Consider the following 13,688-nt stretch of genomic DNA (forward strand, 5'->3'; position numbering starts at 1 on the left):
TTCACAAAAACAAACGTGTGTGTGTGTGTGTGTGTGTGTGAGTATGTGTGTGTGTGTGTATGTGTGTGTGCTCAAATAGCCACAGCCTTTCAGTGTATATTTGACACATTACAACTCTGTTCCAAAACCTAGTGAGCCGCCTACATAGGGTGTATTTCAAAACAGGATCACATGTATCCATCACAAACAAAGCAAAAACACACACACACACACACACAGACAGACAGACAGACAGACAGACAGACACACACTCACTCACTCACTCACTCACTCACTCACTCTCACACACACACACACACTCACACACACACACACACACACAGAGGGCCGCTGGAGGTTGATGTGGATTTTCTGCTGCAGTTCATCACACTATTTAATTTCTCATTGTGGAAACACAAAGCCGGAGCGTTTATCAGGGCCGGACACGGCAGATGAGCATTTATTTGTGTCATTGTTCGCTGAGCGAATCTGTCATTTAACACAGTTTGGAGGGAAACTAAATGTTTTATTTTGGAATTGTTTTTTATGGAGAAAACTGCTTATCAGTTCATTATGAATGTGTAATGCTGCTGTAGATGCTGCAAAATCAGCTTCTGTGTCTGGCTTTCCATTAAAATTATTTGAAAAAAAAAAAATATATAATATCTACTTAACACAATATTTTGCACACGTATCTTGTTTTGAGGATGTTCAGACAGTGGTGTGCGTACCATCGATGGCGGAGAGCAGGACTCTGGAGTGATCGTAGGCGATGACGTTTGCGTATCTGTTCTTTGGTTTGTTGACCTCCAGGTTGGAGTGCTCCCACGTGAACTGCTGACCGGGATCGACCGACTGAGGAGGAAAGAGGAATATGGATTAATGATTGCGTTAATGAGCTCACATTAGCATCAGAGCTAAACACGCTCACACAGACGCGGCTCAGGTTACAGCCGTATGCTAACTGCTGGCTCAGACTCGTCTCACACTAATAATATCCGTCTGAAATAGAAAGACGCGGCTATGATCAGCATTCTGAGCATTCTCACACACACACATTCAAACGCTGCTGCAAACACACTTCATCGACAACTGACCTGACATTCATGAAATTAATCAATGCATGTATCATCCATTTATGAGCAAATTAAATAATTAAAAGTCACGATGAATATCTAACAAATTAAAAAAATGAATGAATGGATTTACAGATTAATGAATAAATATACAAACAAATGCATCAATGGATTAACTTATGGACAAAATAATAATTAAAGAATAAATGAAATAAAGGAATGAAATCATCTAATGCAAAAATGCAGAAAGAAAGAGAAAGAAAGAAAGAAAGAAAGAGAAAGAAAGGTGAATCAATTAATGAATAATGAATAGACAAAATGCACTGAAAATAATAAAGGGATGATTGAATGAATGAATGAATGAATGAATTAATGAATTAACACATCAGTGAATAAATGTACAAATTAAAAGTATGACTGGAGTAACTATGTACAAAATAATGAATAAAATAAATGCATGCAACACTTTAATGGATGAATGAATGAATGAAAGCATATATAATCCATTTATAGATGAGTGACTTAAAAATGGATGGATAATGAACAAATGAATGAATGAAATGAACAGACAAAAATAAAGGAATCGACAAGTGAATCAATAAATGAATGAATAATGACAAAAAGTACATGAAAAGCACATGAATGAACTAACTAATAGAAAAATATTAATGAAAGAAAGAAAGAAAGAAAGGTGAATTAATAATGAATAGAAAACATGGGCTGACAAAATATAAAGGGATCATGGAGCGAGTGAAAGAATGAATGAATGAATGAATGACACATATGATGCGCGTGATCTTCCTGCCGTTGACGTTCTTCTTTTGATTTCTTCAGGAAGTCAGACGATTGAAGCTTTCAGCGCTGAGCTTCTTAAAAACAGGTGTGGGCCTGAAAGAGCGCGGGACGAGTCTGCCAGTGAAAGAGCTTTTGTGCTCAATATGACCTCAGCGTCAGTCTTATGTGCCGTTTGCAATTTTTTCCCATTTACTTTAATAATGAAATTATTCAGTCTCCGCAGTGTCTTTTGAAAATGAAAAGATGATACGCATCTGCCTGCGAGCCCAGCTCTCCAAGTTGACAAATTTCAAATTACAGTTTTCAGAGGAGCGTTGAATGAATGAAAATTGGTCCCGTAAGCGAAGAGGGGAAAGTAATGTCTTCATGCCTTGAATAGATTTTAAAGGATCACGCAGAGATGTGCTCCCTTTCAAACGGCGCTTTTGTCCACTGATGTGCCCTTTCAAACGACAGCAGACGACTGCAAACAAATCACAGCCCCACTTGGACAAATTACACTCAGAAATAGCAAAACGATAAACGCTGTGAGACTGTCAACAGCCAAAGCACATATTTCACATTCGACACATATAGCTGCGAGGAAAGACGAGGAGACGCTGCTGTTTTAGCTGTAAAGCACTGGCGCTTGTTTGCGTAACTCTACAATAAGCAAACGGGCCTCGATATGAAGAACCGTAAATTGACAGCCGTCAGGCCGCGGGAGATACGATGGTAAAGCTGCACTGTGAGCGCGACTGATACGATCGCGTTTGTGAGCGGCAAACGTTCATCAGGTCAGACACACCGAGCGACCGCGTGAACAGTGGTCCGTCTGAACACATGTGCATAAGCTTACCGGGACGTTGCTATGCGGTTGCCAGGGTGATTGTTTTTAAATCAGTTTGAGTAACAGTCATAGTGATGCTTGACTTCCAATAATAATGTTGAAAAACATTCATGTTCATTTTAAACCTTTTCAAATTTTAAATAGTTTCCAAAAGAATAGAAAACCTGAAAAGAATGAAAGTTGTGTTGTTTGTTTAAGATTAAAAAAACAAACAAAAAAACACCTTTCATATTTAAATCCAGCATTTAAATGCGGTAGTGAATCCACTAAATAATCATTGTGTGTGTATGGACCATAATTCACTCTCGAAATTGCAATGACTGACATTATGGTAAGCATAGCAACATTCTGGCATCCTCTATTTTTGTCGTATTATTTGTCATACTATATTCTGTCATTTTAGTAATATTATAAGACTTGAGGTCAGATTTACTATCAGCTTGCGCCAGCGCAAACCCTCATTTGGCGTTAAAAACTGTCAGGATTTACACGCAGTGGGAAATTAGCGCTGAAAATGTGTGGATATTATTGAATATGCATTTGTAGGAGTTTCCCTTTCGATCGGTAAATTTACGGGAGGAGAGTATTTCAATAAATCATGCGATTTACTAAGATTTACGCTCGTCAATTTACTGGTATTTGTGGCATTATTTAACACCTGAAAAAGCATGTCTTAAAGCAGGCGGTAATTTGCGCAGCTCTTGGTAGATTGCGCTGGTCATTATGGAAATGAGATGTTGCGTCTGTGTTCTTTAATCTGCACCTTGTCAGTAAATCGTCCACAGAATTTTCCCTCCCATCGGCATTTGTATGGAATTGCGCTCTAACGCTAATTTGCCCTGTTTAGTAAATCTGGCCCTTGTTATGTTTAGCGATTTTAACTAAACCATCATCAACAGAACTGTCTTGTTTATGTTTGTAAGGCTGCTTTGCCGAGCGCACTCTTAAAAGGTTGCCATGTCCACTTACTATAAACAACATTTATTAAGCATTTTTGTGCTTGTTGTTTTGCTCAGCTCATAAAGCGATCCAGCTGATGGAGTTAATAAAATAGGCAGGAGCAGGTCATGATATTTGGGTATATGTCTTATTTCCAAGATAAAGTGTTTGGATTTAAGTTTATTTTGGGCTTGTTCTTATTTGCCGTTTTCTAGAAAGACCTGGCAACATTTATGAGATAAGATGTACCTCCTTCCCTGTGATTTCTTGCACTGCGCATACAGAAGAGAGACTCAACTCTGATACATATTTAAATATGGAGCTGGCCAATAAGAACTCTCTGCACTATTTCTAGGTGACTAATGAAATATAAATAAGTGACACTGATCATGTGACTCAAGATACTCTCTGGATCATCTCAAACCATGCTGGAGAAGTTGATCACCAACTCAGACAAACCAAATACTTGGCAAATTCATGATCATTTTAAACCTTTCACTCAAATTGTTATGATTACGATATGATTTGTATTTATATAAGAACATTGCAAAACACAAGCATTTAAACCAGTGGTTCTCAACCAGGGGGCCTCAGCATACATCCGAGGGGCACACAAAATGGCTTAAAATCATTTAAAATAAAACAAGTCTTACAATAAACTAAACAGCTAAAAACACAACCTAGCACCATGTTTCTTAATATAATCAGTACCTTTAACAACTGCCATTTTTATTTAAGAATTAGTGTTATAGAATATCTTATTTGGTAGAAATTGCAATTTGTAAGTAAAAGACAACTGTAATCAAACCAGCTTTTTTCATGCAGAAAGTAGTGAAATGGCTGAGCATTACCTCATACTCCTGCGACAACTTCAAGTTGTCGTTTGCTTTCAGGCGTTCGATGTGATCGGCCAGCTCCATGACTGGGATGGGAGGGGGACTGGCCATCCCTGCAGACAGGAGACAAACACAGAAACGCGTTAGGGGCTGGATATTAAAGTTTGAGCCGGCGATGAGTCTAAAGGATGCGACATATCAAACCCCGCCTCCTGCGCTGGCGTGAGGCAAAGCGGCGTGAGGAGATGAACGCAGTCTAGAGAGGAAGTGAAGGAAATGAACAGACACAGTGGCATATGTAGAAACAAGAACGACTAACTTGACAAATGGAGGTTACTGGGGTAAACCGATGTGGCTGAACCTGCGAAGGAAAAGGGGACGGGGATAAATCATACTAGCTGACGTTAAAACAAGCAAATGTGGTGATCGGTCTCTATCGGAACTAAAAAAAAGAGGCAGTAGAAACACAGTCTGAAATGACAGTCGACAGTTCGCAAACCACGCTACGGCTCCATCTCTACGTTTATTTGTTAGTAAAAACACATGCTAACGGCTAACGGACGACAAACATGCGGAAATGAGGATAACACGTTCGGAAGGGAAACCAAGAAGAAAAAAAAACACACACAAATGCAACAAGGACAGAGAAGATGGCATGCACGTTTATCATGCGCATGTTTGTCTGTTCTCTAAGGGCTTCGACTGTGAGATTCGCAAAGAAGGCGTGTGTCTGCGAGAGAGTTTGTGTTTGCACTGCAGAGGATGCTTTTGAATAGTCGAGAAGCAGAAGCTGCTCTCTGATAACCGGTTTGCATAACAACAGCCTGCGTGCCGCAGAAAAAGAGGCCGTATGCTTGAACGCGGTGCTGCGGCTCTTTCATCTCTGGGCTGATAGAAGAGGGCATTAGCTAATGGAGGCAGCAGGAGAGAGCTGCCATCCACCGCCTCTCAAGACCCATTACCAGCCGCAGTGACAGTGAAACTGCCATTCGGAGAAACGCATCGGAGCGACATCAAGCACCCTCAAGATGAAAATTGAGATGGGGAGGAGGGGGGAGTGACCGCACGACGGCATCAAGGGTTTGGAGAGAGGAGGGCTAATGCAGAGGCCGTTCTCACTGAAGAGAGGGATCTTCAGCTGTCGAGAGCTGCGTTCGGGCTGCCTGAAGGGAAAATGGAGGATGCAAAGCTTCTCTAAGAGGCTGTTTGGGAAAGAGGGGCACGAATGCGCTAATAAAGAGCCGCCGAGAGGATTGAGTGCATGGAACATCGCTCTCGAAACCATTTTGCAATGCAAACTCGACACGTGAATGTGAACCCCACCGCATTTGAGTCGTAGGCGAATATCAAAACGAACGGCACTGCTGCGTAAGGATGGGAATCGAGTTCAACGGCAACATTTACAATTCTTTGGGCACTTGAGGAATGGTTCAAGAAGAAAACCAAGCCTGAACCAGCCTGAGGTGGTTTGACTGGGCTCACTTTAGTTAGTCTCCCAGGCTGACCTCTTGACGAGCACCCAAAACCACTAAATAGTGTACTATTTAGTCTTGACTCATGCAAACCGGGCTAGTGGCCTGGTAAGACCAGCTAACCACCTTAGGATGGTTTGAGCTGTTTTTCTTCTGTTAGGTAAACAGGTCTTCATCAGTTCACACTTCCCAAATTCCGTGGTCACGCTTGCCTGCTTTCAAACACAACGGAAAGCCTAAACTTGATCCCCCAACAAAATATACAACAACCAGTGGAGCTTTAAAGGTTCTGGTTGGCAAAAAATGTCACTCTGTGAGCTTTTATGAATTGTGTTGTGTGGCAAGTGAGTTTTTGGGTTTGGCAGGTTGGCCTCTCAGTCTGACTGGTGCCCCAATCCCCTTTAAAGCCATCAAAACAGACCAGCCTAACCAGTGGAAACCAGGGGACAGATGCATAAACGTAGCCACTACGTTAAGACCTAGTGTTAATAACTAGTCTGAACAGAAGTCAAGAGTAATCAGTCTTACGTTCAGGATTCAAACTTGTACGGCTAGACTAAACAGTTTATGCAACCAGCCGCAGCTTGGTAGCAAAAGCTGGTCTGAGCCACTTTTATCAGAAAGGTGAAGAGTTTCCCTCCAGTCCATCTGTCTTGCTCTTGCAGTCCAGGTGTTTCTGACAGACAGACAGATGGACTCCGGTTCAATGTGTTTAGAGCTGGTCTCGCTGGCACCCAGGTTCTCCTCTGAGAAACTAATAGAGCAACTGTTGTCACCGCTATTCTGCCCCTCAGAAAATAAATCTATAGGTCTTCACGGCTGGCCGCTCTAGAACCGAGCGCACTTCACCTTGTTCACCAAGGTCAGGAGGGAGCAGCCGTTCACCGCTCGACAATTCCCACATTCCTCTGCGACTCGTTCACACTCCGCTGCTTTCAAACACAACGGCCCACCTACGTGTGTGTGTGTGTGTATGTGTGTGTGTGTGCGTCTGAATATACAATCACCAGCAGAGGTTTTGAGAGCCACTGGCTTGAATATATATCTCCATAGTCTTCTTCAGCTGGCTTTGGTTGGCCACAGTCCTCGCTCTTCAGGTAAACTCACTGAGCTGTTATGAATGTGCTGCGAGGAGTTCTTGGATCAGCTGTAAAGCTGCAGGCCCAGAGTCTGGAGGGATTTCCTGCCCTTCCGTCTGTCCGGAAGCCACCTGTCCTGTGCAATTCCTCAAGAGGTACGTCTCTGTATCTCTGGCTCCATATGGCTTACAGACCCTCCCATTAAAGCTTTAATATGCTGAGCACAGCTTTGACCTTTCTACACACAGGTCTGTTTGTGTCCAGTGACTCATTCAAGACTGTGTTTCTGAATGACACAGAGGTGTCAACAAGCTGACCAATGCAACACCAACATGTTCCCGAATCTATTAGATGCCTTGTTGTCTACATAGGCAGCATCTTAAATAGATCCTCTTGAGTCACTGATTTGACGTATTCCACACAGGCAGCGCCACACAATTTGATAGACCTTGTAATCGACATTTATCTTGCTTACGGATGACATATTTACTGAGCTTGTCACAAGGCATTCTGCGATTGCCTCTGTGAAGGCTGCAATGCTGCCAAAACATTTGGCCTAAATGAAACATTTTGTAAAGCAACACAATGTTGCTGAATGGATTTTGAGGAGCCTTCAAGTCTGGAGTGCACCTATGAATGCTGTCTTCGTAGGCAGCTCACTAGGCTTTGGAACTTCTAGACCAGTGTTTCCCAATTCTGATCCCAGAGTTCCCCCAATTAATCCACATTTTGTGCATCTCTCTAATCAAACACATCACATTCAACTCATCAGCTTGTTACTAGAGACCCTTAAAGGGTTAGTTCACCCAAAAATGAAAATTAGCCCGTAGATTACTCACCCTCAAGTCATCCTAGGTGTATATGACTTTCTTATTTCAGACGAATCCTGTCGGAGTTATATAAAAAATTGTTTTTGATTTTTCAAGCTGTTTAATGGCACTCAGCGGATGTTGCATGCATCAGTCCAAAAGAAGTTAAATAAAAAGCGCCCATCCATTGAAAACAAAGTGTCTCACACGGCTCCGGGGGGTGAACAAAGGCCTCCTGTAGCAAACTGATGTGTTTTTGTAAGAAAATATCCATATTCAAAATGCAATAATCACTTTAATCTAGCTTGTGCTCACTGCTGTACATGGAAGCAGCTCCGGGCGATTGACGTATGAGGTCAGCTTTGCGCATGCGCCGCTCAGAAGTGACGAACGCGGAAGCGCAGCGGAGAGATCAAAACAAAACAACGGTCACTAATTAGAAGTACAAAACGAGGATTTGTAAAGAAGAATGTCGGGAGGATTTCGATATAAGCCAAGAGGAGACTGGTTTTCCTTTGCTAAAGTAAGGAAACCGTCATCCGCCCGGAGCTGCTTCCATGTAGGACTGTTGGCGCAAGCTAGATTAAAGTCATTATTACCTTTTGAATATGGATATTTTTCTTACAAAAACGCAGCGTTTCACTACAGGAGGCCTTTTTTCACCCCCCGGAGCCGTGTGAGACACTTTTTTTAATGTATGGGCGCTTTTTATTTCACTTCTTTTGGACTGATGAATGCAACACCCGCTGAGTGGCATTAAACAGCTTGAAAGAAACTCTGACTGGATTCGTCTGAAAGAAGAAAGTCATATACACCTAGGATGACTTGAGGGTGAGTAATTTATGGTCTAATTTTCATTTTTGGGTGAACTAACCCTTTAAAGCTGGGCATGTCAAATAAGGGAGACATCCAACATATGCACTGTTGAGGACACTAGGGTTGGGAAGCACTGCTCGAGACTTCTCACGTTCCTCATGATTCAAGCATAGAATCTAGTCCTAGAATCTTCACTTCATTGAAAAAGAGTTGGAATCAAAATCTTTTGAAGTTTCCTAGGACACCCTGTTTCAGACTCAAGGAGTTGGCTGATGGTTTGTGTTTGATGGTGAAGATGAGGAGGATGGCGGTCGGCCGCTCTTACCGGGAGTCTGGAAGTTCAGACGGCGTAACTCCACAGGGTCTGTGGGGTGATGGGAGGGCATTTCTTTACCGCTGGGCAGACTGCCTTTCCTGGCCTCTGACTCCGCCCTTTTCCTGAAAGAAATACATCATATACTTCAGGACAAAACTGTGTTTGGACTATCAGAGCAGCACTGCAAGAGGTCAAGCAAACATGCTCGTGATGGGCATTCAAATGTGACACGTCCTGGCGTTCTGTGAGCCGTGACCACTGCGTGTGTCTCAGGTACAGCTCTTCTGCATGCTCTCACCTGTCTGGTTGACTGCTCCAGTGGAAGCGGCAGGAGGGGAGAACAGAGAGTTAGTACGCAAGACAAATACCGATGTCCTCATCACAACTGCTGATATACAGAGTGGCTTTGCATTTGTTAGTTTTCGTCTGATCCGTTGTTTTAAATCACATCCACTGCACCACTGCTCCTAACTAGATTTAGTGTGACATAACATACTCAAGGCGTTATCTCACAGTCTTGTTTTTCTCCAGTAATTTAGTTTTTTGTTTTGAATATATATATATATATATATATATATATATACATACATTGAAGTGTGCTAACAAGGACCTGGGGTCATGAAATGGCTCTTAGTTCAAAACAGTTTGAGAAACCCTGAAGAATCTGATGAGTAAAACTAATTATACAATTAATAATGATAATACACTACTAATCAAAAGTTTGGGATTAGATTGTTTAATGTTTCTGATAGAAGTTTCTACTGCTCACCAAGGTTGCATTTATTTGATCAAAATACACTACAACTTTTTATATAGTATTACAATTTAAAATAGCTGTGTTCTATGTGAATATCTGTTAAAATGTAATTGATTCCTGTGATCAAAGCTGAATGTTCAGCATCATCACTTTTTTTTTTTAAGAAAAAAATAAAATTATATACTATACAACCTTTTCCAGGCCTAACAACCTGTTTTATTCCCGATGTGTACAGGTTTTCCACTGTGTGTGTTCACTTGACAGCAGGGATTGCTCTCTTGTTTCTGTTTGTTTGTTCTGAATTGGTGCATCACAGCAGCGAGTGTGTTGTGTTGTTGACATTGTAATATTACACTATGAGCTGTGTGCATGAGCCCGTGACATTGATTCTGTGATTAACAAATAAATCTGCCACCAGAAGACATCAAATAACCCTGGATATATGAAGGACCTCATCATGATAGATGTTCAGCTCAATGCCTGACTGTAATTTACAGCAGATGATCAGATCAGTATATATTCAAATGAGCACCACAGATTATCGCACAGATACTGACGATGCATAACTGCAGAAACACACACACACACGCACACACACACACACACACACACACACACACACACACACACACACACACACACTCGCACTCACACTCACACACACACAAATGCACACAATGGCTTAAAGTCAAGATGAAATCCAAACTGACTCCATTTACTTCCTTAACACATGTTCCTGCTCTTAACGTTATTCCGATGATCAGCTTGCTTTTGCAATCTTTCACCCTAATAACTAAGAAATTAAGTCACTTGGATAATGCTAAAGCTAATAAAATCCCACTGTACTTATTTTTCTTTTTGCTTAAATCTGGGTTATTGAAGTTAATTAAAACTAAAACTGAAAATAAAATAAAATTAAAATCATAAAAAATATTTTTTGTTACTTGAAATAAAATAAAATGTTATTTAAAAAAAATTCTCACATTTCTCATTTTAATTACTTAACCTAATGTACTAACATGACTACAACTGAAATAAAATGAATGATATATATATATATATATTTATATATATTTATATTAATATAGTAACTTCGTCACGAGGAGCCTGCCTGCACTGTCTGTGGTTACGCCGCCGGAGTGTGTGCTTCTCCACGGTTTCTACCTCTTGTACAGCAGGATGGCGATGACGATGCAGATGATGAAGATGACGGCCAGCACAGGCCCCACGACCCAGATCAGACCCTCCTCTTCATCGATTATGGGCTGCGGGTCGATATCGGCAAACATCACCAGATCAGAGTACGGACTCGCCGCGTACAACATCTGCAAGAAAAACCACCACAACATGTTTGATGTGTCTCTGGGTTTGATGTGTTTTCAATGGGCCGAGTGCAGCAGAAACGTGCAGCTCGTAGTTTTGTTAAAGCACTTGCATGAACTATTCAGCAGAACAAAAGAGTTTGTTATTTGATCTGTAAAGTGTCTAAGTCATGCCTTTTGAGGTGGAACTACTACACAACTATTTCACGTTCACATGCATTAAACTATCCTTGCATAGATCGCACTTGTAATTGTATACACGTAATGATATGTTTCAGACTAATGCAGGGAACATTTCTTTAAAGCCGTTTCCTTGCAATCAATGGCAGCGTATTATTATTCAAGCACACAGTCAAACAGCCTTGACGTGCTGGAAACAATTAACGGAAACAATTAAACGGAACTATATACATACGATCATATAAAAACACTGTCAGAGGTCTGAAATCCTGTTATGACTGATTAATGTAATATTCATCAGTGTGTGTTGCATTGTGTTCAGTGATGTGAGTTACGAACTACATTCAGTGATTAGCATCTAATTTACTCTGAAATCATCAGCACAAGCAGATAAACGGAGACGTAAGACTGGGTGTGTGTGTGTGTGTGTGTGTGTGTGTCTGCAGTGCAGTTCATAAGGCTCTGCTGCTATTAAAGGGAAGGAGTTTATCTCACAGTCCCGCCGCTGACAGCTCTTCAGGGCTTTCCCTCCGAGAGACAGACAGACACATAGTCAGAGAGACAGACGCACTGCTCATATTGTTCAGTCTCTCGCTCTGACCTTTATAAGTAAATATATTCATAATATTATTATTATTACCAGTGTTAGGGGTAACGCATTACAAGTAATACAAGTTACGTAATCAGATTAAATTTGCTTTACTTTTTCAAATAAGTAAAGCAAGTTTGTCTTCCCATTCATTCACTGACAGCTTTCCTGTCCCTGTGTTGAGAGAAACTGGGAGTAAGTGCAATATGTGAAGGGGCCTTTACAGCTGCCAAAAATATAACTCTTTTGGGTTTTTGTTATTAAAAATATATATAAAAGCAAGCCCAGCCACGATGAAAAAAAGATACGCAAAAGTAATGTAATGCATTACTTTTAATAAAAAGTAAATAAAAAACTAAGTTATGCAATTAGTTAACTTTTTAATGGAGTTACACAATATTGTAATGCATTTGTAAAAGTAACTTTTCCCAACACTGATAATTACTTTTATTTATTTGTTTGTTTGTATTTTTTTAACCATAAAACCAATAGCAGATGACAAAACCTGTCCAAGTTTCATCGTCCACTTTCTACTGGCTTTCATTTTAATGTTATATTGAGTAATTTTACGAGCTTTTTTATTCTTAAAAAAATATTTATATTTAAATTGATTTTTAGTTTTAGTTTTAGCAATTTTAGTACTTAAACTTCTATTAGTTGCCAAAGCAACATTACTTAATTACATTTACGTTTTTGACGTTAAAGTTTTTATCTAATATTTACAATTTATTTTATTTAAGTTTTATTTCAATTAACAAAATGTATTTATGACAACAACACCGGAACACCTTGATTTAAAAGAACGCGAGTGTCACAAATTTTGTGTGGTTTATCCACTAAAAAAATAAAAATAAAAATAAAATAAAATAAGACATATTCGCAGTTGTGCTTCTCAAATAGCTGCATCTTGCGTTGCGTATGTTTCCATCAAAGCAGCAGAAAGCGGCTAACACTCACGCTGTCGGAGATCTCCAGCACCGCCAGCACGAAGAAGACGTACTCCTGTCCGTTCAGCAGCTGCTTGTTCTCGAAGTCTCCGTACATCTCAGCGTCTCCCAGCGTGAACTCGGTCGGCAGCTCGCGGAAATACGCCGCGATGTACGGCTTGGGCTCCATCTGCCGACGGAAGCGAAGAGCGCGACTCGTTCGGTTGATTTCTCGCAACAGCTGAAAGAAACACGGAGTGAAACGAATGATCAGCCCCGCACACAAACACACATTCTGATCAGATAGTATTTATTCATATTCTGAATTACCTTTTATTTTTGTATTTTCAGTTTTTATTTAAATTTTAGTTTATTTTACAGCGGTGGCCAAAATGATTAGAACACTATTATTCTCAGCAGCTAGAAATGGTTTTACGTCAGTTATTTCTATCTTTTGCTGTAGTGTGTCAGTAGAAAATATCAGTTTACTCAATCCAGAAGAACTGTGTCTCCAAGACGCTTCAAGAGACCTACCTGCAAAGCTCCTGAGAAACTCTGGAAAAAAAGCTGCTTTAAACACAAAGGATGCTCACGCTAAATGTTGATTTAATTTAGGTAATATAAGTTAATTGATAAGAAAATCTATTAATGGCATTATTTTTGACAGCATCCTCATGTTATAGCATTTTTACACAAGTGCCTAAAACTTTTCACAGTACTGTAGCTTTGCAGGAGGTTTCTTGAAGCGTCTCGGAGACACAGTTCTTCTGGATTGAGTCTGTCTCAGTTTGTTCTGTTTCTTCATGTGACTCCAGACAGACTGATGATGATCAGATCACATCTCTGTGTGCAGCAAAAAATCTCACTGCAGTATTACAATGAATGGCCAAATGAATGTTTGGGAATGTAAAATTATATTTCCTACTGACACACTACAGCAAAAAATAGAAATAACTGACTTAAAACCA

General features: G+C 40.5%; 1 protein-coding gene across 1 annotated transcript in view; it reads right to left on the reverse strand.

Annotated features, from left to right (window-relative positions):
* Positions 1–13,688, reverse strand: part of LOC107730412 (protein tyrosine phosphatase receptor type D) — a 132,448-nt gene that overhangs the window by 19,885 nt on the left and 98,875 nt on the right. Inside the window, 5 exon segments of the mRNA XM_016541257.1 lie at positions 669–834; positions 4,470–4,567; positions 8,956–9,068; positions 10,868–11,028; positions 12,752–12,961. Coding sequence (XP_016396743.1) covers positions 669–834; positions 4,470–4,567; positions 8,956–9,068; positions 10,868–11,028; positions 12,752–12,961 — 748 coding nt within the window.

Source organism: Sinocyclocheilus rhinocerous, unplaced genomic scaffold (assembly GCF_001515625.1).
Source record: "Sinocyclocheilus rhinocerous isolate Xijiao unplaced genomic scaffold, SAMN03320098_v1.1 scaffold1901, whole genome shotgun sequence".
NCBI classification, from domain to species: Eukaryota; Metazoa; Chordata; class Actinopteri; order Cypriniformes; family Cyprinidae; genus Sinocyclocheilus; species Sinocyclocheilus rhinocerous.